Here is a 27,514-nt window from a genome sequence, read left to right on the forward strand (position 1 = left end):
CTCTTTCGATGATGATGATGATGAGGAGGATGAGGAGGAGGAGGAGGAGGAGGAGGATGGAGGTAATAACATTACAATGTATGTGAGATGATGATGATGAGGATGATGGAGGTAATGGCATCACAATGTATGTGAGTGAGTGGACGTTTTTGGTGTTGTTGTTTTATGTATCAATAAAACTTGTAGAAAAAAAATATATATATATATATATTATGGCTCTTTCGGAATTTATTTTGGTGGGGGTGTTTGGGGGACATCTGTAATTGTCCCCATTACAATTTATTTCTACTGCAATATGTGTATGAACTTTATGAAGGTTTTTCAAACATCAAACAGCCGGAGCTGCCATTTCGGCGCTCGCAGCTATATCATTCAACAATTCTAGAACTGCTCAACCACGTACTCATTTACAGTTGAGTAGTCTGGAAAGAGCGGAGTAAAGAATCTTGTTCAAAGATACAATACAGAGCCGTGACGTGAACCCGCCACCCTTTGGTCAGGAGCAGGGCGTCCTAACACCAGACTACCGTACACGTGCGTTCCGATCACAACTGTTTATTACTTTGAAAGACACGTTTGGATTATATTACAGACACGCAATAATGAAAAAATGTTCAAGAACCTCTCAATGTTCCACACGTTCTTTTACTACCTTAATCGAGTTTTTAAAACGGATTTTTTCACTTTTTGTATTCCCCTCCATGAAACAACAATGAGGAGTATTTAAATATCATCTCGTCCAGTTAAACACTTCACCACACAACAGCTGTAGGAATGTGTACATAAAGTCACGTCAACTTCCTTATTTACTGGACAGTAGTTAAGGGAGAAACCAACATCTTGTTTAGTTATGTTGTAAACTAGACAATCGTGAAGGAAATACCTGAAATAGTGCACAGTACACTGGAATACAGGGAAGGGAATACATCAACATTAAGTTCTTTGCAAAATTCTTACATTTAGATCACTAAATAGGTGTATTAAACGAGTTTCCTTACGCGTTTCATGACTCTATGAATGTTAAAATGTTCGAACCGTGAAAACAAATTTATACAATGCAATAACCTCGTTTTATACATTAATATACGTTTAATAAATTAAAATTATCCATCATGAATCAATAGTTTTTTATCGATGACAATACAATCTTTATGTACATTATTTATCTCACTTCTTCCCATGCGGACATATAACCTTTGATCATAGTCAAATGTTATCAAAGTGTCATCTTTAACCAGAACATTTCATTTGTCATGTATGTGGTTAATAATATCTTCGCACATGATATGCTTTAACCCCTCATATCTCAAAACGGAATCATCGCAGCAATAATTGAATTTTCTATTTTGCTCAGTGATAATAGATCATAACCACAGGATGTTTCCCCTCCAATTTTAATTTTGTTTTCATTATTAACACTAAGACGGTCCTAAAGGTTACCACTCCTCTGAATCGGTCATGTGTTTGTTTGAGACTGTGATGTGATGTATATTATATCATAAAATAGAGTTGTAGAATTGTGTCACATTTGATAACAAGATGATAACACCCACCCCTGTATTGCCGGCCCGATAACGGGCTAGTCGTACGACACAGGGGCCAGACAAATTGATAAAAGTCAACACCGTAAACCTATACAGTTCAAAGACAATGAATGCATATACTTTTATATATACGGGCAGTGTGACTTAAAACTTAGTGTGTCAGGTCCCTGTGTGATAACCACCTCCGAGCAGTACCCGTATATTACAGGACAGCGCCTGTAGCCGTACTTTGGACAATCGGCCCTACATCCCGTGGAGATTTCAATATGGCGGACCTACGCCTCATGGCCACCTATAGGTAATATTTATCTTGTTTAGTGTATATTTAATATTTCAGGGTAGGATTATTATTGTTATATTTATTTCGTATGACATGTTTTTTTGTTTCCTTTATTGATATTAACTGTATATTCGCTGATATCTTTGTAAATTAGTAAATTTTGTTGATAAGATTCCGGTTCAGGTATGAATCTCTATTATTTTTCCATGAATATTTTCTGAATTAAGATAATTGTATCCTGTCAACAACATCAACTTTTCGTTATATATGTCTTATAAGCCGTGTTTGCAAAATATTTTTTTTAACTCTCGTCTACAATCTGAACGATTCAGTTATAAATGGAGATTGTTGCCCATGCAAGACTCCACCGGAGGACTTTTCCTATGGAATGTACCTTGACCAAAACACCATTGTATGTGATTTGAGATGTCGCTTTCGTTTTTAGACCTGAAGTTTATCACACATGTCAATGATAGCTCAAATCTAAAACCGAACAAAGAACAAGCATGCATGTACATGTTTTTAAGATGTTGAATTGTGCAGAGAAAATTAATGAAAAAATGCAAAACAGGTCACGAAATATTCCTTTTTTATGGAAAACTTCAAACATTTCATGAGATTGCTTTACATAGATTTTGTCTGATTGATACGAACACATTAAGGCTCCATGTGCTATAACACTATTACACGTAAAACATTTGAGAATTCTACTGTGATTCTCATACATACAGTAACCTCCCCTGAATGGCGTTAGCTACAACTATAGTCTGGCTGGGACAGGGAAAACCATTCTCTTCTCTTCTGTCTTCTGCTGGATTGGGATTAGGGTGTGTGTGTGTGTTAATATGGAGGGGGGGGGGGGGGATCGAGGGAGGGGGATTTTGTCGCTTTAGACCCTCCCCCTTTTCCTCGTCAGCAAACTGGTCACCACCTTTGACCCCACTTTCAATTGCCCCCCTCTCCCGATTGAAATATCCCAAGACTGCGGTCGTTTCTAAGCATTGCTTGATAAGATGCTGAGCAAATGTAAATGGTTAACACAAAATTCTCTGGTTTCGTTAAACTTGATCATGCATAAAGAAAGAAAAAGGACATCCCTGCAGGTTTGGGGAAAGAATACTCCTGCTGTAACTCAACCGCACGTTATCGCTGTAACTCAACCAAATGTTATCACTGTAACACAACCGCATGTTATCGCTGTAACACAACCGCATGTTATCGCTGTAACACAACCGCATGTTATCACTGTAACACAACCGCAAGTTATCGCTGTAACACAACCGCATGTTATCGCTGTAACACAGCCGCATGTTATCGCTGTAACTCAACCGCACGTTATCGCTGTAACTCAACCAAATGTTATCACTGTAACACAACCGCAAGTTATCGCTGTAACACAACCGCATGTTATCGCTGTAACACAACCGCATGTTATCACTGTAATCCAGCGCCATATTATCACTGTAATCCAGCGCCATGTTATCCCTGTAATCCAGCGCCACGTAATCACTGTAATCTAGCTCCATGTTATCACTGTAATTAAGCGCCATGTGATCGCTGTAACACAACCGCATGTAAGCACTGTAACACAACCGCATGTTATCACTGTAATTCAGCGCCATGTTATCACTGTAGCCAAGCGCAATGTTATCACTGTAACACAACCAAATGTTATCGCTGTAACACAGCCGCATGTTATCACTGTAACACAACCAAATGTTATCGCTGTAACACAGCCGCATGTTATCGCTGTAACACAACCAAATGTTATCGCTGTAACCCAACCGCATAATATCACTGAAACCAAAATGCGTGTTATCAATGTAACCCAACCGCATGTTATCACTGTAATCCAGCGCCATGTTATCACTGTAACACAACCGTAAGTTATCGCTGAAACACAACCACATGTTATCGCTGTAACACAGCCGCATGTTATCGATGTAACACAACCGCATGTTATTACTGGAACATAACCGCATGTTATTACTGTAATACAACCGCATGTTATCACTGTCACACAACCGTAAGTTATCGCTGAAACACAACCACATGTTATCGCTGTAACACAAACAAATGTTATCGCTGTAACACAACCACATGTTTTAATTGTAATCCAGCGCCATGTTATCACTGGAACACAACCGCATGTTACCGCTGTAACACAGCCGCATGTTATCGCTGTAACACAACCGCATGTTATCACTGTAACACAACCGCATGCTATCACTGTAACCCCACCGCATGTTATCGCTGAAGCACAACCGTAAGATATCGCTGAAACACAACCACATGTTATTGCTGTAACACATCCGCATGCTATCGCTTTAATCCAGCGCCATGTTATCACTGTAATCCAGCGCCATGTTATCACTATAACACAACCGCATGTTATCACTGTAATCCAGCGCCATGCTATCGCTGAAACACAACCACATGTTATTGCTGTAACACATCCGCATGCTATCGCTTTAATCCAGCGCCATGTTATCACTGTAAAACAACCGCATGCTATCACTGTAACACAACCGCATGTTATCGCTGAAGCACAACCGTAAGTTATCGCTGAAACACAACCACATGTTATCGCTGTAACACATCCGCATGCTATCGCTGTAATCCAGCGCCATGTTATCACTGTAACACAACCGCATGTTATCACTGTAACACAACCGCATGTTATCACTGTAATCCAGCGCCATGCTATCGCTGAAACACAACCACATGTTATCGCTGTAACACATCCGCATGTTATAACTGTAATCCAGCGTCATGTTATCACTGTAATCCAGCGCCATGCTATCGCTGAAACACAACCCCATGTTATCGCTGTAACACATCCGCATGTTATCGCTGTAACCCAGCGCCATGTTATCACTGTAACACAACCGCGTGTTATCACTGTAACACAACCGCATGTCATCACTGTAACACAACCGCATGTTATCGCTGTAAGCATGTTATCACTGTAACACAACCGCATGCTATCACTGTAACACAACCGCAAGTTATCGCTGAAACACAACCACATGTTATTGCTGTAACACATCCGCATGCTATCGCTTTAATCCAGCGCCATGTTATCACTGTAAAACAACCGCATGCTATCACTGTAACACAATCGTAAGTTATCGCTGAAACACAACCGCATGTTATCACTGTAATCCAGCGCCATGCTATCACTGTAACACAACCGCATGTTATCACTGTAACACAACCGCATGCTATCGCTGTAACACCACCGCATGTTATCGCTGTAACACAACCGCATGCTATCACTGTAACACAACCGCATGTTATCACTGTAACACAATCGCACGTTATCACTGTAACACAACCGCATGTTATCACTGTAATCCAGCGCCATGTTATCGCTGTAACACCACCGCATGTTATCGCTGTAACACAACCGCATGTTATTACTGTAACACAATCGCACGTTATCGCTGTAACACAACCACATGTTTTAACTGTAATCCAGCGCCATGTTATCATTGGAACACAACCGCATGTTATCGCTGTAACACAGCCGCATGTTATCGCTGTAACACAACCGCATGTTATCGCTGTATCACAACCGCATGTTATCACTGTAACACAACCGCACGTTATCGCTGTAACACAACCGCATAATATCACGGAAACCAAACCGCGTGTTATCACTGTAATCCAGCGCCATGTTATCACTGTAACTCAACCGCGTGTTATCACTGTATCTCAACCGCATGTTATCACTGTAACCCAACCGCATGTTATCCCTGTAACTCAACCAAATGTTATCCCTGTAACTCAACCAAATGTTATCACTGTAACCCAAAGGCATGTTATCACTGTGCCCAACCAAATGTCATCACTGTGCCTCAATCAAATGGTATCACTGTAACACAAAATTCACACTCGGCCTGATATTTTGGGAAGACGATAAAACCAAACAAATAAAAACCTCAAATACCGATCTGCTGTAACGATACATAGACAATGGATATTTTGTTACAATGTAGGATTAAGTTAGATAACTCCTTTGAGGAAATTGTTGGGTTAAATAAACATGTATTTTTACTTATAACAGATCTGCCTTGCTGTTTCTTTGTGTCCTGTATGTGCCTCAGCCTGGGCACACAGATGGACCGAAACATGGAATTGATAATTCTATTTGTAACCCCGCCTCAATCACGAACTCCGGTGAGTAAATTAGTTGATGATTGCAATGTGTAACGTTTAAACCAGACCACTGTTTAGAGACAATTTTTATGAACGCTATCTACAAAAGCGTTCAATTGACACGAGTAGTATGACTATTATTTGAGATTTTGCACAGGTACCTATCGCGGATAAGCAAACATATATAAAAACACTAATTTGTTGAAGATGATAACTCATGTTTTCGTTTCTGGATAGATTCTTTATCGTTCTATGTAAGTTTTGCTCATTCGCAATAGGTACCTGTTGTTTTAGACGGGTAATATATATTGATATCACCTGTCAGGATTCAATATCAAGTGTGTATATATTTCATCAAAGAATATCAAGAGTATGTGACACTCGGGTTTTATATCGCGAATCCTTAGGTGGGATAAAAACCAAAGGACAACACTCATGGTCATGGTGGTTATGTCCCTTAGTAGATTATTTTATAGTCATTGCGCATGCGCTATATTAACAGTCAATAAATGAAATAAAATTGACTTTTCCCGTAACGGCGAATCATGAAGGTTTCCATAGCATAGTGAATTATTTCAAAGTCATGCATTTTATTGGTATTTTTATTGATGGAAATCCGAAACCCCTCCCAAAATCGTCCCTGCTCTGGATTTGTTAATGTTTATTCATATTGTTATGTACAATTGTAATTATATATAATGAACCACGAACAATTCAGTGTGAGGTAAGAACGATAACTCTTTGTAGATTTAAACTATGTGTTTGCTATCTGAAACTATCTCTGCCATTTGGTGGCGTATGAGATCTGATTACTACCAGATTTGTAAAATTAAGAGACCTATGCATAAAGGCTGTTGAATGTTGAATGCTGATCAGATTTTCTATTCGTGTTTTAAATTTCTCTTTTTATTACTTAAAAAAATCTGCTCTAACTTGACCCGATTATGCAACTTTTTTCCAAACTACCTCCCCGTTTTAATTAACATATGTATAAAATGATCCTTGTTTGAATTGTTTTTGGGGAATTTGCTTTGTTAAGTTAAGGTACATGCGTGCATGTGCATGTCATTTAAAACCACTGAAATCTACAGTTAAACTTGTGTCCACAGCAGTGTTTATATAATTCTGGGTTTTCCACTTAATGCACGTAATACACTGAAGTTATGTGATTGCATCACCATACAATAACGTACGCAATTCCACCTACCATATAGTCTCGTTTAACCTGACTCTTGTTGCCTGCGCAAACGCCGAATAGAGAATTACAAGCGATCAAGCGTCCGGTTGAACGAGACTACCTACCATAATGTTTTTTTCTAGTGACACCGAAGCGTCCACAGCTCCCGTCAACATACAGGGTATCAATAGAGGCTAATATTGAAAACCGCAACTACAGTACTGATTATACCGAGTACTACGACAGCGTAGCAAATAAGGGCGCCACGCATCAGTGGTTTCTTGGTTTTCATGTCCAAAGCATCTACTCACCCGGAACCGACGAACTCTTCACGGTGGAGACGCAAACAAGTAAGTCACGAATGCATGGAAAATGTACGAGGTGTTCCGAGAGTGGACAGTATGTCACGCACGTAGGAACTGTATGAGGTAATCCAAAAGTAATGACAGGCCTTAACTTATTTGTTAATATATAATATAATCTTGCTTGTAACAAACATTTTCATTGGCTTAAAAAAACATATGTTATCAGCCCATAACGTAAAAAAAATTACGTCGCCGTTTGTAACGGCGATTTTAATTGGCTTATACAGCGGCGTAATAATTTGAAAGAGAAAAGAGAACACCAATAAAAGTGGATTCCCACAGGGAATGTGTATAGTAGATTAAATTAAAAGGATTGACTTGAATATATTTTTCGCGGTTTATTTAGAGTACACTCCGTTTTTTTGTGTTATACCTCCATAACATGAAAACTATATTCAAGTTAGTCCTTAAATATGTATGACGAATACTGATACTTGTTCGAACATTTTGAACAGTATGTACATTATTCAAAGGCGATTATAGATGCCCATGTACATTGTATGTATATATATATTTATGCCATCATCTTTTTATATATATACTAACACGCTTGCACATGAGTCACTCTGCTATGTTTTTTGCAATCAATAACACAAAGACTAATATAAGTCGAAAATGAGCATTTATTGAAATGCCAGAATATGGTGTACTTTCATTGTACATCCACCAAAAGTAATATCAGCAATATGTAAAGTTATACATGACATTGGCAAAAAAGATGGGGACATCTAGACATTAACACGCCACACACAATTAATTAATAACAAAGTCAAATACAATTCTAAATGAAAATAGAAATTGACATTCAAATTAAAAGTTAATATGATAAACAGTTGAAGGTGGACAATGAATTGCAATACTGGGGAAGGAGGCGGGTATCTACGAATCAATCCCGTCACAACAATTTAACTTTTCTGTTATCAAAACAAAGATGTCACGTGACCGTGCCTTGGGCAGACGTCACGTGGTCTGCATGTCTGAGTATATTATAAGCTCCGGATTAGACACAAACTAATTCCGGACTAATTATAATTCTAATAAAAACAATACAAAAAGAGATGCCATAAATTACTTTATGCTTTCCATAAATACAAATATGTTTATGTCATAAAATTTTGGAAAATGTAATAACACAAAAACAAAAAAACATTACAATATATTTGAAAATTACAATGAATATATATACAATATTTGAAAAAAATAATCAAAAAGAAATGACAGGACTTAGCTAATAAACAAGTTCAATATATCCAAACTACATACACATTCTGATCTTTAATTGGGAAATTCAAGGGTGACTATAGCCTCTTGTTGTCCATAAAAAGACACTCAATGGTATGGATTGTTTTCTGAAGCCAATATCATATCGTTATCAATTATGAACTTTTTTTAGGTGAATACTGTAGAATCATTTACTTTCACCTATCTATATCATACCAAAATTATGTTTTCGTGGGGATTTAATTTCGGGGATTTTGTTAACCACGAAATAAACGAAATTTACTGTCCCACGAAAATTTATGATTTTAAAGTAGGTGGTTATATGAACCCGAGAATAAGATACTAACGCAGACTAAATCGAGGTCAATATCACTTTCAATTTTCTTTAACGATATACATGTATTTACCGGAATGAGAGGTGTTACTTTTATTATAATTTATTTAAAATTATGTTTTTTTTAATTATTGAAATAGATACAACATAAAAAAGCCGTTAAGAGGAAAGCACTGGATTTGAGTAAAAAGAGAATCGCTCAGGATATCAAAATTGATTCGTTTATTACAATTGGTTCTCTCTAGATTTTAATTTAAAAAAATATATTAAATATTTCCTGTCACAGAGACCTGTACGACTGACACACTTGCTACTGCCGGACCAAAATATATTTTCGGGTACCAGCCAAGTAGCTCGAACCCTCAAGTGGGCAGACTCTACACGGCGGCCGGAGCTCTAAGGTACAGTGGACAAGGGGAATAACTCTATTTTGCTTTTAGTCTCCGCTAAGTTCTTACAAATTTATAATCGGCCAAAGACAGAATTCGAGCACAGATTTTAGTTTGAGCATGACAACGGGTTTAATAGATTTGGACCCTGAATACAGGTAATTAATTCAGTTCTCTACGATAAACCTATGGAGAAATTATCTTTTGACGAGTTAGTAAAAGTTTCCGAGAGCTTCCAACGGTTGCGAACGTATTTTTTTTTAATATATATTTTTCACTACAGGTTCGGCAATGGGACAAATGAACAGTACATGGGCACTGCGAGAGTTCGGGGCATCATCGCCGACTACTGGAAGTCTTGTATGTACTGGCCTGGTATGGACGCAACCATGGAAGTCCATTGGTACTTTACAAGTAAGCATGCGCCAATAACCTGTGACGTCATAGCCAGTAACCTGTGACGTCATACCCAATAACCTGTGACGTCATACCCAATAACATGTGACGTCATAGCCAGTAACCTGTGACGTGGTACCAATTAATATGTGACGGCACAGCCACTAACATTTGACGTGCTTTCATGTAAAGAGAAAACGAGAAATGAAATTGAAAAAAAAAACCCGTTAAATATGGGTTGTATTTAGATGATATCCACCTGGTAACTATAACTAGACAAATGCATGTATGCTACAACCTAATGATTCACTTGACGTAACCCTCATTGTAAAAGTATGGCACAGCTGTCAAGTTCAAAATTGTCAAAATCAGGTCAAGGTACTCGATTAATTTCGTTATTTAGCGGAGAATGGTGCATACCACAAGGCGCTCCATTTCTTGCCGTTAAATGTATTTTATTTTCAGTATTTGAAAAACCGTTTAAAACTTACAATATAATTGACATTGTTTTTACAGCCATGTAAATATGTTGAACTGTACATTCGAAGGTGGTTCGCTTAATCGTCGAAATCCTATACTATATATAGAAGATAACGCTTAATATGTACAAGCCGTATTTGCTGGGAAAAGGTTACAAGACTCAGGCGCAGGGGTGAAAGATAGGAATGTTCCACCCCATGTATTCAAATTAGGTAGAACTCTAGGCTCTGCATAGGGTTTTGAGTCAATAGGAAAATCCCGAGGGTGGCATTTCCCTAACTTTCAACCCTCGAGATAAGATGTCTCTGTCTACATCACACTGGAGTGATATATTCTACGAATCAACAGCGTATTCCTCGTAGATAAGTCGGTTGTTATGGGATTTCATAACCAATATATGAATATATCTATATAGTAACATCTCTTCCTTCTTTAGCTGACTTAACTCTGACTGCGTATAAATTAGCGTATACGCATGCGCAGTGGCCAAGGCTAGGCGGATTGATACTTGATTCAAACAGGGCGCACCATATAATATGTTCGTTGCCAACTGCGTTCATACTTCCGTATACGCCGTCAAAATGAAGATCAATCCTTATATTGTTACCCATATTTTTCTAGATACGGGAGCTTGGGATCCAGCTACAGGAAAGACCTTACCTTCGCCCCTCCGCTGTCAAGTTAGCGGTAAAGTCTGGTCGGGAACGCCTCACATGTTCAACCACACGTACGAGTTCAACGAGTTCCGCACCACCATCGGGCCGTCATATCCTTTTCAGGTACAAACTTGCTTTTTAATTTGATAGTATCAGATTATAAAATGAAGGCACGGTAGTCTAGTGGTAGGACGCCGGGCTCGTGGCCGAAGTGTTGCGGGTTCGAGTCACGTCAGGGCACTGTGTTTTATCTTTGAACAAGATACTTTGCTCCACTTGTTCTAGTCTACTCAGCTGTAAACGAGTTCGTGGTTGCGCAGTGCTAGAATTGTTGAATGTTAGCTGTGAGCGCCGAAATGGCAGCACCGGCTGTAGGCTACCTAGTGAGTTGAGAAATATATTGATTGGTTGCAAAGGCCCTATAACCACGGATAATAATTTGTGAACCGCTTTGTGACGTCCCACAAAACTGGTTATTACCATCATTATTATGTTATATATAGTTGTTATCCACAATCAAAAAGCCATGTTCATTTTTAATCTTTACACAGAGTTCTCGTTCCTTGTATTAGGGGCAAGTGTTTCAACGATTTGTACTATTTCAGGCCTTTTTCGCCATTAGACTTGTTGACGCACTAGGTCTTAAAGACATACACATTTATCACATAATGCATTGTGTTATCCAGTATATACTCATGTCATATTTGTTTTGCGTATTAACCCATGTAATATGACCTATCAGCCCTGTGATTGATTGTAAGTTTCAATTGGTTTCAATTGTGACGTCACGCCTAGGACAAGTACATGACGTCACAGAATTACGCACTGGAGCCAAAATGGCGGCTATTTACAGTTCAAGGTTGCATGAAAATTGTCGTTTTACACGAATAAATGCCACAGATCTTGATTATGTGATAAAAAAGGATCATACACTCGTTTCATTTCATATGAAATTTATGAAACTCGTCACGAATGTTTCGTTGTAGCTCGCCAGAATCTCGCTAAATTGAAAAATTATTAAACTCGTTTCATACATTTCATCTGAAATGGAAACTCATGTAAGATCTGATTTATAATGTAGTTAATGCTTTATACATGTCACTTTATGAAGAAATTTTCTAGCAAAGAAAAACACTGAAATATATCATATTTCAATGAATCACAATTTAGTTTAGTCAAGCATCAAAATTACAAGAAATTTTGTTCGAGCGCAGAACGCATGCTTGAGCCTGAGAACGGTTTCATGAATATATACCTAGCCGTGTGGTCTATTTCTAAAAAAAAATCAGTTGTTCAAAGTCTGATAAGGTTAATGACAATCTAACGCAACCTTTGAATTTATTATATTTAAGAATGAAATTAAAATTTTATTTTGCAATTTCTTGAACCTTTGGAGATTGAAGGGGGCTTGTTATTTTATTTGACAATTTCTTCAGTGATTGTAGTTTTAAATGACAAACTATGATAATTAATTTTTGTTTTAAAAGCTAACAAAATCAGTAATTCCGTCTTTCCGTATTGCAGAGTTATCTTCTCTTGTGAACAGGTATTGATTGTAACGTCATTGGTTTGTATGAGAAAATTACGTCTTTTTCTCAAAAATTGATGACGTTACTCTCACAAACAAATGACGTAACAATCAATACCTGCTCACAAGAGAAGATAACTCTGCAATTACGAAAAAGACGGAATAATATTAAGAGATGCACAAATCAGCCGAATAATCTTCCCGACGTTGTTATAATTTAAGTAATTCATGACATCATCGTTTATCTTTCACAATAGACACCACCAGGAATCGCCTGCCCGCACAGAAAAGACACAAAACCGCTGCCGACTCCAAGTAACTACTTCGTCTTCACAGCGGAAACCCTCAACATCGACTTCACATCGATTGGATTTATCAAGGTATCGTAGCAACACTGACACGCGACAAATACGATAAGGGTTCGATGCCAATGGTTGTATGAAAATTAATATGATGACACTGTCATTAAGCATATGTCAGATTAAGTTTCCCCTTATCACTACCAACAACTGTAACTAAGTGTAGGAAACTGGGTGTGTTTTTTTTTGGCGTGGCTATAGCTCGGATAAATCTTTTCTGAAAAGAAAACAATATATTGCGGGACTGTTATGAAAAATTATAAAGATGGAATAAACAAAAGAAAATCAACAATTGTGTTTAGGATTATACACACACCTCATGAAATTTCGCTTTAGATATAACTATAGCACAATTGGGCCAGAGAACGTTGACATGATACATTATCATGTTGGTCATCCTCGATATCCAGGTGTTACGCTCACTTTCGCTCTCTACACCCCTGGAATATGTCATAGCAGAATTGAAGGCTCGGTGTGAACCACCTTGTTGATGAGACAAGAAGACTATACATCAAAAGAATTTCGCGGTCACGTAGCGGTGAAAATTGACAGGCTTTGAAGTCGAGTGTCGATCATTTTGTAATTTTCAAAGGTCAGGTATCAGCCTAGCGATTGGGCAGGTTTTTTTAACGAGACCAATTAAGTATCTACCTTCGTGCCTTCAATTTTGCTATGACGTTTTCCAGGGGTGGATAAATGTGTCGCGTGGTATGTTTTCTGCATAAATGAATTAGCAAAGCTACGGTTTATAATCATGTCAGAAAATAAGATTTCCTAGACGTAGTTACAGGTTTTAGCAGTGGTACGGGGTTCCTTAAAGCAGATTGGGTGCATTCTGCTTCGATATATTATACATACAGACATTTTCATATTGATGCATTGGGTTTCTGTATGGCAGGAGCTGGCAACGGCACAGACAGCAACAAGCATGATCTACACTACCATAACTGTATTTCGAAAACGAGGTTACAAAACGGACGGCACATGTAATTCTAGGAATGAATGTTTACAGAAACTATTGTAAAACTTACGGGACGCAATCATCAACACTTGAAGGGAGATCTGCTTTCTGATCTGTGTTGTGCTATGATTTACGGGACGCAATCATCAACACTTGAAGGTAGTTCTGCTTTCTGATCTGTGTTGTGCTATGCTTTAATTACAGGAATGGTACGCCAAAGATATGAACATGGTTCGTTACGACTATCAACCCGACCCGGGTACCCCGTCTCCGTATGGTCATGACTTGTTGTCCGAGATCCATGACTTCTCCGAAGGTTTGCTATATTTGTATTTACATTTCTACAGAACTTTTGAAGATTTAAAGGTTTAGTTTTCCATAATCAAAAAAAGTTGGGGTATAAATTTAGTTAGTTCAAACATAATTTGTTGTACGATTTTTGTTTATTGTAAGTGACAATGTACATTTAACAACTGATATTTAACACTTTCTCTAAAATGTATTAATGCACAGTTTCAAGATGACATATTATATTTATATTTATATCAACGGAAAGTAGTTTCAATCCTATATCATAAACATACATTTATATATTATATGGTTAGAACGTTGCAACCAAGATTTGTCATAATGATCTTACCAGGACAACATCCTTAGACTCCGTGTTATTAGACTTGTAGAAATCCGATGTTTAAAAATTATGGAAGAAATCGATGTACATTTTGCAAATTTAATTTATTTTGAAAAAGTTTGAGCGAACATCTATCAAGATTGTGATGTGGATAACTCTTAAAATTCCAAGATGGTGTATTTTACTAGTGTAGATTCATTTTTGTACTAATTGTTTTCTGTGTAATTCAGGTATCGCTTACATCCAAGACCCAACTATTGGAAACTGCACGCTGACTACAATATCAGCTCGTGATATTGACTCCAAGGCCGTAGACGCGAACCATGTGAGGATCCGAACGTCGCAGGAATTCTTCAATTTTGATAAAGCAGCCTATCAGTACGAAGGAGTGGTGAGTCTATATATGTGTCCGGTATGTCTGTGTTTCTATTCTGTATGTGTCCGTTGTGTCTGTGTGTCCGGTCTATCTGAGTCTCCGGTCTGACTGTATATCCGGTCCGTTTGTGTCTCCGCTCTGTTCGTGTCTCCGGTCTGTTTGTGTGTCTTTAGTCTGTTTGTGTGTCCGTTGTGTCTCTGTATCCGGTCTGTTTGTGTATCCGGTCTGTCTGTGTATCCGGTCTGTCTGTGTATCTGGTCTGTCTGTGTATCCGGTCTGTCTGTGTATCCGGTCCGTTTGTGTCTCCGCTCTGTTTGTGTGTTCGTGCTGTCTGTGTGTCCGTTGTGTCTCTGTATCCGGTCTGTCTGTGTATCCGTTCTGTCTGTGTATCCGGTCTATCTGAGTCTCCGGTCTGTCTGTGTATCCGGTCCGTTTGTGTCTCCGGTCTGTCTGTGTATCCGGTCTGTCTGAGTCTCCGGTCCGTCTGTGTATCCGGTCCGTTTGTGTCTCCACTCTGTTAGTGTGTCTTTAGTCTGTTTGTGCGTCCGTTGTGTCTCTGTGTTCGGTCTATCTGAGTGTCCGGTCTGTCTGTGTATCCGGTCCGTTTGTGTCTCCGCTCTGTTTGTGTTTCGTGCTGTCTGTGTGTCCGTTGTGTCTTTGTGTCCGGTCTGTCTGTGTATCCGGTCTATCTGTGTATCCGGTCTGTCTGTGTATCCGGTCCGTTTGTGTATCCGGTCTGTCTGTGTATCCGGTCTGTCTGTGTATCCGGTCCGTTTGTGTCTCCGCTCTGTTTGCGTGTTCGTGCTGTCTGTGTGTCCGTTGTGTCTGTGTGTTACACTAAAGGGTGCTAACAAGATTACAAAAATAGTTGTATTTACACCAAATTTAACTTTGATAATGCCGCCGGGAAGTGTGACGAGTCGCCCGATAAAGTACTGACGTTAAAATAAAACCTCGGTATACCGTCATTTTTTGGTCAAGAGAAATATTGGCATTATAAAAGGTTTGGTGGTTAAACGAGGGAAAGTTAAAAGGAATATAAAAAAGAAAAAGAAACATTGAACCTGGCGGTAAGGCCAAAACATTTTTTTTGTGTGTTTCAGGTATCCCGACCTTTCCTAGACTTTACTGCCGACCCTAGATATTGTATCACCTACTTCTATCTAAGATTAATTTGTTAGTCAATCACAGCCACTCGTTGAAATGCACTTTCTTTTTGTTCTGGGTGTCTGACCTTATTTTTGAAAAAAATAATATAGCCACTGTAATGTGTGGCAATGTAAAATTCGAAAAATTAAAATAAAAATATAATTTTTCAGGCATGTTACCTGAAACAAATTTTGTTTTTGACTAAGTAAGGTGGTAAATGAAACAAGGCTATTTTTCTCGAGGCTTACCCTATACATATTTCCTGGCCACATCCCAATTTTTTTTTAATGAATTACGAGAAAGCGAGTTTTCCGGACATACAGTGTCTTTCGTCTGTTACAGAGAAAGGTGAGAGGGATAGACGCCGATGTCTGGATCGCTACTCGGACGGACTGGCCTCCGGGCAGCCCTGGTCAAAACTCTACATGGGAATGGTATTTCGCCAGGGTAGGTACATTGTACTTTGAAGGGAAGGTCGGTCGGGTGGCGCAGTGGATAACGCACCAAGACGGCCGGGGTTCGATTTCCCGATCGGAAGTGAAAAGGTATGAGGTTACCTGGCCGAACAGATGGGTTTTCACCGGGTACTCCGGTTTCCTCCAACATTAGGACCCCCTGCGCGCGGAATGCTGTGCTGGATCCCTTCGGCATGGTATTTCAGTGAGATAGCACTATAAAGTCGGCATCAGATCCTCGCTGTCACAAGAAGGCAAATGAACCAACATAGCTTTCTTCCGGCCCGGCACACCTACATATATGCACGCATACACATCACACACGTGGAGGCACGTCCTTAAATGTCATTAGCTGTAAATAGGACGTGAAACAAAACACAATAGGAGGCGATGGAGTTGGAGTGTATTTCACCAGTTTATAATACATAGGATGCAAAAAGTTAAGAGGAATTAGTCAATCACAAGTTTTCATTTGTCTGCGCACTGTTTAACAAATGAAACAGGAAGATACAATAAGCAGACTGTTTCTAACAGTATATGCCGAATATGTACTAGTGAAGTAGAAGATGAATATCATTTTGTTTTCATTTGTAAAGAATGTGATTTCCTCCGACAAAACTATTTAAACCTTATTACCGATGCAAGCCATCCATGTATAAACTTTGAAATGACTTAGTACAGAAAATGTTACAGAACTGTATAATTGCGTAAAGCTTTTGAAATTAGGTCACACCTCTTTTCTATGAAATGAGTGACTATACCTATTAGTGTATGGCTTGAACTTGACTTTGTATGACATTTTATTGTGCATAATACATGTAATGTAACATCAATAAGCTGTATTGCTTACGATAATAAAAGAATTGAATTGAAGCTATAATGCATAGTGTCGTACACGTCACACAAGCTATAATGCATAGCGTCGTACACGTCACACAAGCTATAATGCAGAGTGTCGTACACGTCACACACGCTATAATGCATAGTGCCGTACACGTCACAAAAGCTATAATGCATAGTGTCGTTCACGTCACACAAGCTATAATGCATAGTGTCGTACACGTCACACGCTATAATGCATAGTGTCGTACACGTCACACACGCTATAATGCAGAGTGTCGTACACGTCACACGCTATAATGCATAGTGTCGTACAAGTCACACACGCTATAATGCATAGTGTCGTACACGTCACACAAGCTATAATGCATAGTGTCGTACACGTCACACACGCTATAATGCCGTGTCGTACACGTCACACACGCTATAATGCATAGTGTCGTACACGTCACACACGCTATAATGCATAGTGTCGTACACGTCACACACGCTATAATGCATAGTGTCGTACACGTCACACACGCTATAATGCATAGTGTCGTACACGTCACACACGCTATAATGCATAGTGTCGTACACGTCACACACGCTATAATGCATAGTGTCGTACACGTCACACACGCTATAATGCATAGTGTCGTACACGTCACACACGCTATAATGCATAGTGTCGTACACGTCACACACGCTATAATGCATAGTGTCGTACACGTCACACACGCTATAATGCATAGTGTCGTACACGTCACACACGCTATAATGCATAGTGTCGTACACGTCACACACGCTATAATGCATAGTGTCGTACACGTCACACACGCTATAATGCATAGTGTCGTACACGTCACACACGCTATAATGCATAGTGTCGTACACGTCACACACGCTATAATGCATAGTGTCGTACACGTCACACACGCTATAATGCATAGTGTCGTACACGTCACACACGCTATAATGCATAGTGTCGTACACGTCACACACGCTATAATGCATAGTGTCGTACACGTCACACACGCTATAATGCATAGTGTCGTACACGTCACACACGCTATAATGCATAGTGTCGTACACGTCACACACGCTATAATGCATAGTGTCGTACACGTCACACACGCTATAATGCATAGTGTCGTACACGTCACACACGCTATAATGCATAGTGTCGTACACGTCACACACGCTATAATGCATAGTGTCGTACACGTCACACACGCTATAATGCATAGTGTCGTACACGTCACACACGCTATAATGCATAGTGTCGTACACGTCACACACGCTATAATGCATAGTGTCGTACACGTCACACACGCTATAATGCATAGTGTCGTACACGTCACACACGCTATAATGCATAGTGTCGTACACGTCACACACGCTATAATGCATAGTGTCGTACACGTCACACACGCTATAATGCATAGTGTCGTACACGTCACACACGCTATAATGCATAGTGTCGTACACGTCACACACGCTATAATGCATAGTGTCGTACACGTCACACACGCTATAATGCATAGTGTCGTACACGTCACACACGCTATAATGCATAGTGTCGTACACGTCACACACGCTATAATGCATAGTGTCGTACACGTCACACACGCTATAATGCATAGTGTCGTACACGTCACACACGCTATAATGCATAGTGTCGTACACGTCACACACGCTATAATGCATAGTGTCGTACACGTCACACACGCTATAATGCATAGTGTCGTACACGTCACACACGCTATAATGCATAGTGTCGTACACGTCACACACGCTATAATGCATAGTGTCGTACACGTCACACACGCTATAATGCATAGTGTCGTACACGTCACACACGCTATAATGCATAGTGTCGTACACGTCACACACGCTATAATGCATAGTGTCGTACACGTCACACACGCTATAATGCATAGTGTCGTACACGTCACACACGCTATAATGCATAGTGTCGTACACGTCACACACGCTATAATGCATAGTGTCGTACACGTCACACACGCTATAATGCATAGTGTCGTACACGTCACACACGCTATAATGCATAGTGTCGTACACGTCACACACGCTATAATGCATAGTGTCGTACACGTCACACACGCTATAATGCATAGTGTCGTACACGTCACACACGCTATAATGCATAGTGTCGTACACGTCACACACGCTATAATGCATAGTGTCGTACACGTCACACACGCTATAATGCATAGTGTCGTACACGTCACACACGCTATAATGCATAGTGTCGTACACGTCACACACGCTATAATGCATAGTGTCGTACACGTCACACACGCTATAATGCATAGTGTCGTACACGTCACACACGCTATAATGCATAGTGTCGTACACGTCACACACGCTATAATGCATAGTGTCGTACACGTCACACACGCTATAATGCATAGTGTCGTACACGTCACACACGCTATAATGCATAGTGTTGTACACGTCACACACGCTATAATGCATAGTGTCGTTCACGTCACACAAGCTATAATGCCGTGTCGTACACGTCACACACGCTATAATGCATAGTGTTGTACACGTCACACACGCTATAATGCATAGTGTCGTACACGTCACACAAGCTATAATGCATAGTGTCGTACACGTCACACACGCTATAATGTATCATGTCGTACACGTCACACAAGCTATACTGTATCATGTCGTAAACGTCACACAAGCTATAATGCATAGTGTCGAACACGTCACACACGCTATAATGCATAGTGTCGTACACGTCACACAAGCTATACTGTATCATGTCGTAAACGTCACACAAGCTATAATGCATAGGGTCGTACACGTCACACACGCTATAATGCACATTGTCGTACACGTCACACACGCTATAATGCATAGTTATGTGAATCTAGAATATATTGCCGAGTATGTTGAAATATTATTTCATTTTCCTGTTCACGATATCATTTAATTCTTTGGAATGTTTCCCAAGGAATCAAGGTACCTTCCTAGAACCGGTGTCAAAAATATTTTTTCATCGGTTGAATCAGATGTCAAATATCTTATTATTAAGATATTTGATTTCGTATGTAAATACTTAGTTACAACACTGTAGAAAAAACACCAAATAGGTTCATTTACTTTACGTCACAAACATTATGATAAATTAACACTATGTACAATTTCATTTCTTGATAATTCCTAATGTTTTCTAGGTTATCATATTCAGCTAATTTTAATCAACATTTAACACATTTTTTTGTCAAAATTAGCAAACATCGTTTTCAGCTATTACTGTAATTACGTGTATGTTCATTTTTATTCACAGCAAGGTTGGCGGGAAAGCACTGGGCATACCTATGTGTTCGGAATGCCTCTAATGCTCAGCGTCCATTCGGATAATGTACGTATTCATTGTAAAGGCTAGTTTAGTTGTATTCGGTTTAAAATATATGTAGGTGATTTCCATTGGCAACTTATAAGGTACTGCGAGAAACAATGTAAGTAAAAAATATTTTTGAACAGTAACATTTGTATTTCGTCTTGTAGCATTTATTCAAAATATGCTTTTGAACATTTTAAATTATCAAATTCCTATTGCAAATAAGATGAAGCATTATATTTACCGTCGGATGGCATACGCTAGATACATATGTACTTCTGGCCCACCCTGGGCAGATGGTTGTTCTATTAATTCCAAACGCATACTTGAGGAGTACATTATTTGAAATACATACCAAATAATAGATTTTTTTTTGTAAAAACGGATTCAAAAAACGGTAAAGTAAAGTACTGAACTGCTTTCAGTTGGCATTCATAGACAGTTAAAATGATAACTGGCCTGTTTTATGAATTATAACCCGACAAACGCAATTCCAACACAAGGCGCTAGTGCGCTTTATTGAAATTACCACTCTGCGCTTCATGCTGGATAATTCTTTGTCTTGTTGGCATTCATATTGCCCATGAATGCTGAAAGCAGTTCAATGGTTAAAAACATTACTCCTTTTTTGGATTGTGTTTCCAATGGCACGCGTTTTCATATATGGCCGATATCGGCGATTTGGAATATAGCACAATTTTGTTTGTTTCTGCTACAGTATGGGTCGCTGGTTTACAACACCTATAACTTTGATGAAGAGAAACCCAAGATCTGGGACTTTGACATCAGCAGGTGTTACAACTACACGAACAGGCAAGACTTCGCCTTCAAGATCCCAGGTGAGTTCTCCAGACACCAAACCTGTCTCGATGAATTGCTCGATCGTCATTTTAGCTTGCGTGATGGATAAGTGTTTGTTACATTTTGTGTGTATTAATAGTTTATCACACTGTGATTTCAGGATTTGTCGTGAGAACAAAACGTTCTCAAATTCTTCTGTTGTAATCTCATACCGACAACTCATAAAAAATGATTTATCATGCTACCGTTAGGTGGGATAAAGTAGTATACAACATTACACACACAACACACGCGTGCATGACAGCTTATGCAATTTTCTCAATCTGATTAAAATCATCTGTTACATGGCTCCGCCTGAACATCTGAATGTGCCGCGGTCAGGGTCACGTTCAAGTGACCTCTAGATGAACCAATCAGAGGCGCGCTGGCAAAAGTTTGCCAGCGAATCGGAATATCATGGTTGATTAATAAATAGCGAGGGGTATCGAACAGATTAGTTTCCAAAACGAATAAGGCGGCGGGAACTGACGTTTCTACGACGCCAAGGAAAACGTACCCATTGGGTAATAATTGCGTAGGAAACACCACCTTACAGTCTTTCTTCTCTAATAAAGCTTCGATTTTTATTCTGTTCGGGTTTCAGACGATCTCAAATAACTTCAGAACTTTCGCATCATTCTCATCAATGTCCGACATATTTGTTACATCTCCGAGCGCCATTTTGAAAGAGGGTCTCTGTTTGGGCAAAATTTAATGAGTATTTATAAATATAAAGGTCACCTGAAAGGTCACAAGTCTACCTGCAAGTTGATGCTGTTCGACGGCCCTTTGCAGTATCGCCGTAAATGTAATGTAAAGACCCTGACCGCGGCACACTCAGATGTAGTACGAAGTTAACGAAGCCATGTAACATGTGATTTTAATCAGATTGCAACTTTCTGAACTAGGCTCTCCCCGGAAATCGTAACTTCTGTACAAACTAATATATAAACAATGGAACCCAGACGGCGTCCGGTTTTTTCCGGAATTGTTAATATTACGTTTAATTTCAATTTGTCGAGCAAGTCTTTTCTGCCATCCGACTTCTATTTAGAAATGTACATTTCTTATTTTCAAACAGGAAGTTACCAAAATACGGCAGCTTTGAATCTGCAAGGATTCAAATATAACGTTATAGTAGCTGTCCACCAGGCGGCGACAGTGTCTGCGTTACGTATCACCAACGTTAAGGTAGATCTGTTATATATATATTGGTTATCTCCCTTGAACTTCATGTCTGTTATATTGTCGTGTTTAGTCTGCACTTAACCCAACAGCACACACAGGTCCTACTCTGCTGTGTTTTTGTCGATAAAATAGCATTTATTCTTAATGCCAGGAATCGAACATATGTATACATCTTTGTGTTGATTTTTATATTAACGTGTACAAAGAACCAAAAATGATGGGGCTTGCTTCAAAATAAACGCCATTTGTAATTAAAAGATGTACAACAAATGAACCAAAATTTAAAACAAAGATGTGCAACAATTACATTTGTACACAATAGTACATAAAGGTGGATACAAATTAGGGGAGGAGGAGGGTAACAGATTTTTTAAGGAGATTTTTCAAAATGTCAGCAAGGAAAAAAATCTGCACAGGTTACGTTACTTTAGTACACCAAAACATCACGTGACTACTTATATAGGGATGGATAGTTTAAAAAATGGAAACTTGTCCTCCATCCGGAACCAACAAAATATAACAAATAAAAATATCATATACTAACCAGATAATATAAATTATTTTATGCTCCTTCAACTCAAAGATAACCCAACAGCTAATTATAGTTGAAAATGGCCACCGAAGGTGACATTTAATGACAAATTATGACATGGCGTACATTTGATCTCAAGTTAACATATATAACCTAGATTACAAAATGTACATCAATACACACTGTTTTGCTAATTATCTAATTATGACCTTTAGCCCTAGTGGGGTTGTAAAAATCCGCCACATCCGCCGAAAATGAAGATTTTTTTTTAAAAGGGTGAAAAGAGGATGGGTTTGAAATTGATCCCGTAAACTGCTTAACTATAAGATACTGGTTAACTATAAGATAAATAAAGTTCTCTCGTGGAGGCTGAACGTAAACTTTTTCTGCTTAAGCTAGAAGTGACGCTACAAAGTGCGCATGCGTGTCAAGATTGTTCCCTAATATGGCTTGTCCAATCAGTTAAGAGGAAAAGTTTCTCATCCGATTATATGAAATAATTTGAATTTGAAATGCCTACTTTTTAATATAAAATCATTCAAACATAATTTAAAAGTTAATTCCCTTAATAATTTGGGAGTATAATCATAAACTGAGATCATTAGGTTTCTTTGATTTTTCAAGGCATAAATTTAGCTAATAAAGTATGCATTGCATAAATGCAATTATATTATCGTGTTTAGTCTGCACTAAACCCAACAGCACACACAGGTCATACTCTGCTATGTTTTTTGTCGATAAAATAAAAAACACTTAAATTGTCGAAAATGAGGCTTGCTTGAAAATAAACGCCACAAACTTGAACTTAAATATTACCATATTTCTGTTCAAGTGCCCCACTTATATTGGTTATATCCCATGCATTTTGTGTCTGTAATATATTGGTTATCTCCCTTGAACTTTATGTCTGTTATATATTGGTTATCTCCCTTGAACTTCATGACTGTTTTGTATATTGGTTATCTCCCTTGAATTTTATGTCTGTTATATATTGGTTATCTCCCTTGAGCTTATACGTTAAAACTTGATCCTTATTCCCTAGTACTTCGACTTAAGGACGCGATGGAAAGACTGAACACGCTAACAGTTTCATGAATATGAGCCCCGATATCCCATTCGTGAGGAATATAATGAAGATCACATCGGACTTATGTACTCGATTTACATCCTACTTTTCCTACTTATCCTAAGTTATTGTCCATTTTAATCAACTTTTTATGAAGTATATGAACTCTTTAAGAAATTGGAAACCTGAGACACCTCGTGTGTCTGAACTTGGTTTCAATTAATATTGCTTATGCTAGCTTTGTAAGTTAGACAATGACACCTCAAACTTTCTCGTGACCTTGACCTTTGTTTCGGAAAATGTGGTTTTTTTTTTTCAAAATTTGACAATAGCACATTAAAACTCGCCACTTTCTTGACCTTTGTTTAATTTAACCTTTGACCTCTTTTAAAGATTGACTATGACGCCTCTAACATCCTCGTGTCATTGACCCTCCTTGGGACGCCAATTATCCGGGGTGACGTCAACAACCCCGTCACACAGGTCAGTCTGACCACAGCGGCCACTCTGCTGACCAACGCTATCAACAGTAATCAGCTCAAGATCTCCGCGGGAACGGGAGTGGGAACGCAAGTAAGTATGCCCGTCAGCTATTTGACTTAGTTTAGTTACATTGTAGTTTAATTTAGTTTTAGTGTAGTTTATTTTTTTTTCAGTTTCCAATACATAATCTGTGTATGATCCTCAATACCGGAAACAATAATTTACAGCTAAAACGTCGTTATACTGCCACCATTTGCCTAATAAATTTTGGCATTATAAAGGGGTTTGGTGATAAATTGAGGGTAAAATGTAAGTATCCTTAAGAAAAATAGAAAAGGGATCTTGAGATATGTTGGCGGGAAGTTCGATGGCAGATGAAACGAGGGGCAATATATCGAGGTTTTGTTGTATACATACATGTAAGTATATGGCACAGTGTTTTTGTGTGTGTGTCGTTTGTCAACAATGCTATCATACACATGTACATACATGTAAACCTGTATGAAAGTTACGGACATCACGTGCTGAACATGTATGTCTTTTTTTGTAATTATACATCAGTTCCTGATGATTTCAGTGATGATTGGGTCTGTTTCTAAATGTATATGTTGATGGTGCTGAAAACCTCATTCTTTTTGGAGACTGTTACATAATTTAACAACTCGCGAAGGAACAAAATTTCCCCCTATTTTGATGTTTAATTGTTGTAGATAGAACTATTTAGAATGCCCCCGGTACAACGTCTTCTAGAATAGTCCTACAACAATTAAATGAAATATGACGCATTTCATTCATATACACCAATTGTCAAGAGAAATTCGGGCGTTATAAAGGGTTTGGCGATACAATAGGGGAATTTATGACGGAAATCGTCAGAAAAACAGAAAAAAATGGACCTTTACATACATTGGCGGTAAGCGAAATGGTAAATGACAAAAGGGCATTATATCGAGGTTTTATTGTCTGCATGTTCGTATTCTGTGTCATGTCTACACACAGAATGTGATATTTTGAACTTTGACCCCACGTTTATTATCATAATTGATTTCATTGCAGCTTTTGGTCATAATGCATTAACAACAAACATTTTTGGTTTAAAAAAGCCATATACTGAAAAAATGGTTTGGTGAGTGTGTACGCACCTATACAGCCATTTTTATTCGGTAAATATGTGGTTATATGGATCTGAGAAAGTTATATTAACCTTCGTCTCGGTAAATATCATTTTTTGGGTTCTAAAAACAACATGTTTATCCCAACAAAAGTCCATAATTGGCAATGATATGAAATTGGCCTTACATTGATTATGTTTTTCCAAATTTCAGACGACGACCTTGACCGCACAACCCTACTCTTTGAAGCAGTCCAGTCACGTGGTACAGAAAGGTTACTACGTCCCTCCCGCAAAAACAGCAGCATACACATCAGGTTTGTTAGTTTTTTCTTCCGCCCTGTCGGTCGGCAGGTTATAGTGGTCTTTTAACACAGGTGGTCTCTTAATACAGGTCAAATCACAATGAAATCACAGGGGGACATTATAAGTGTCCTCTTAACACAGATGGTCTCTTAAAGGAGGTGCTCACCTGAAGAAGATTGTCTATAGATCTTCTTTTTTTTCTTTTTTTTTTTTGAGTTTGATGTAATTTATTTTCTTTTTGTTTTTTTATCTCAACTATCTGGATATGTTCACTTTTCTTTGGTGCAAATGAACAGGTTTTAATTCTAATAAAATATTACATAAACTAAGTTTAAATGTATGGTCATGTATGGTTTTCTTTGAAAAATCAATACAATTTTAGAATCTAGACATTTTCAAAATAAGTTAATTCCGATTTATACCACGTGTGTTAAATTCTGTTCCAGGTGCTGTTGCTGGATTAGGTGTTGCCATGGCAATCGTCTTCTTTGTTTTTGGATTCGCCTGTATGTACATATACTACCGGAAAAATGGCGGCTCTTTTACCAAAGGAGGTAATGATAATGCGGGATTCGAACCGAAAAAGTTCGATAATGAATCGCCTGAAAGGGGTGACGACGCCTAGCGGTTGATAGCATACATGTTTATTTGTGCGAGAGAATGTTTGTAACAGAGAGCGTGATACACAACACCATGGATATTTATTCAAGCGTGTGTCTGACATCGACACCAATGTCTTATCGTGATAAATATTGAGTACTTCTGTCGATTGTTGGAGGTCGTGACGTCATGAATGTAAAGTATGCAGCAGTAAGGCGTATATAGCATCGTTGAGGTCATTAACAGAGGTCACAATCGAGGACACTTTTGGGGTCGCATTTCAGAGGGCACTTGTAGGGTCAAAGTTGAGAGCTAACATCTTTCGTAATTACCAAGTGCAATAAAGTGTTTTTTATATAAATTTGCGTTTTAGTTTTTATTTTATCTCCCATATCTGAAGGATAGCATTTACAATGTTTAACCTGCGACATCAATATTCTTAATATTTTTAATTGACAGCTCTGTACAATAAAGCACATAAATATTTATTCATCAATTAAAATTTCTGTGATTGAAAGCCTGCTTACTGTTCTTTGAAGACATTCATGTACATAAACACAAAAGTCTATAGAGGACCATAGTACAAACAAATATGTAATTGTGTGTTTCTTAAGATTTTTTCTTGATACGTTTTCCCTAAAATTATCATCAAACCCCTTTATAACGCCACCAGTTCTCTCGACAAATGGTGGCAGTATAACGAGACTTAGTGTATTATCCTGACT

At 38.5% G+C, this 27,514-nt stretch overlaps 1 protein-coding gene across 1 annotated transcript; it reads left to right on the top strand.

Annotated features, from left to right (window-relative positions):
• Positions 1-1,718: 1,718 nt before the first annotated feature.
• Positions 1,719-27,150, top strand: LOC110446370. The gene is made up of 16 exons (XM_021491490.1): positions 1,719-1,842; positions 5,894-6,006; positions 7,306-7,512; positions 9,369-9,483; positions 9,755-9,885; positions 10,969-11,126; positions 12,789-12,911; positions 14,056-14,167; positions 14,713-14,873; positions 16,350-16,454; positions 20,610-20,684; positions 21,382-21,502; positions 22,585-22,694; positions 24,683-24,862; positions 26,098-26,200; positions 26,636-27,150. The coding sequence occupies exons 1-16, from the start codon at positions 1,811-1,813 to the stop codon at positions 26,812-26,814; spliced, it is 2,025 nt and encodes a 674-aa protein (XP_021347165.1). The 5' UTR covers positions 1,719-1,810; the 3' UTR covers positions 26,815-27,150.
• Positions 27,151-27,514: the final 364 nt, after the last annotated feature.

The sequence above is a fragment of the Mizuhopecten yessoensis genome, unplaced genomic scaffold (assembly GCF_002113885.1).
Source record: "Mizuhopecten yessoensis strain PY_sf001 unplaced genomic scaffold, ASM211388v2 scaffold2681, whole genome shotgun sequence".
Classification (NCBI taxonomy): domain Eukaryota; kingdom Metazoa; phylum Mollusca; class Bivalvia; order Pectinida; family Pectinidae; genus Mizuhopecten; species Mizuhopecten yessoensis.

Bases quoted from the DNA above. Each gene is read 5' to 3' on its own strand.
- LOC110446370 (XM_021491490.1), top strand. From the start codon at position 1,811: ATGGCGGACCTACGCCTCATGGCCACCTATAG. The intron at 24,863-26,097 runs GTAAGTATGCCC...TCCAAATTTCAG, and splicing joins GAACGGGAGTGGGAACGCAA to ACGACGACCTTGACCGCACA. The intron at 26,201-26,635 runs GTTTGTTAGTTT...ATTCTGTTCCAG, and splicing joins AACAGCAGCATACACATCAG to GTGCTGTTGCTGGATTAGGT.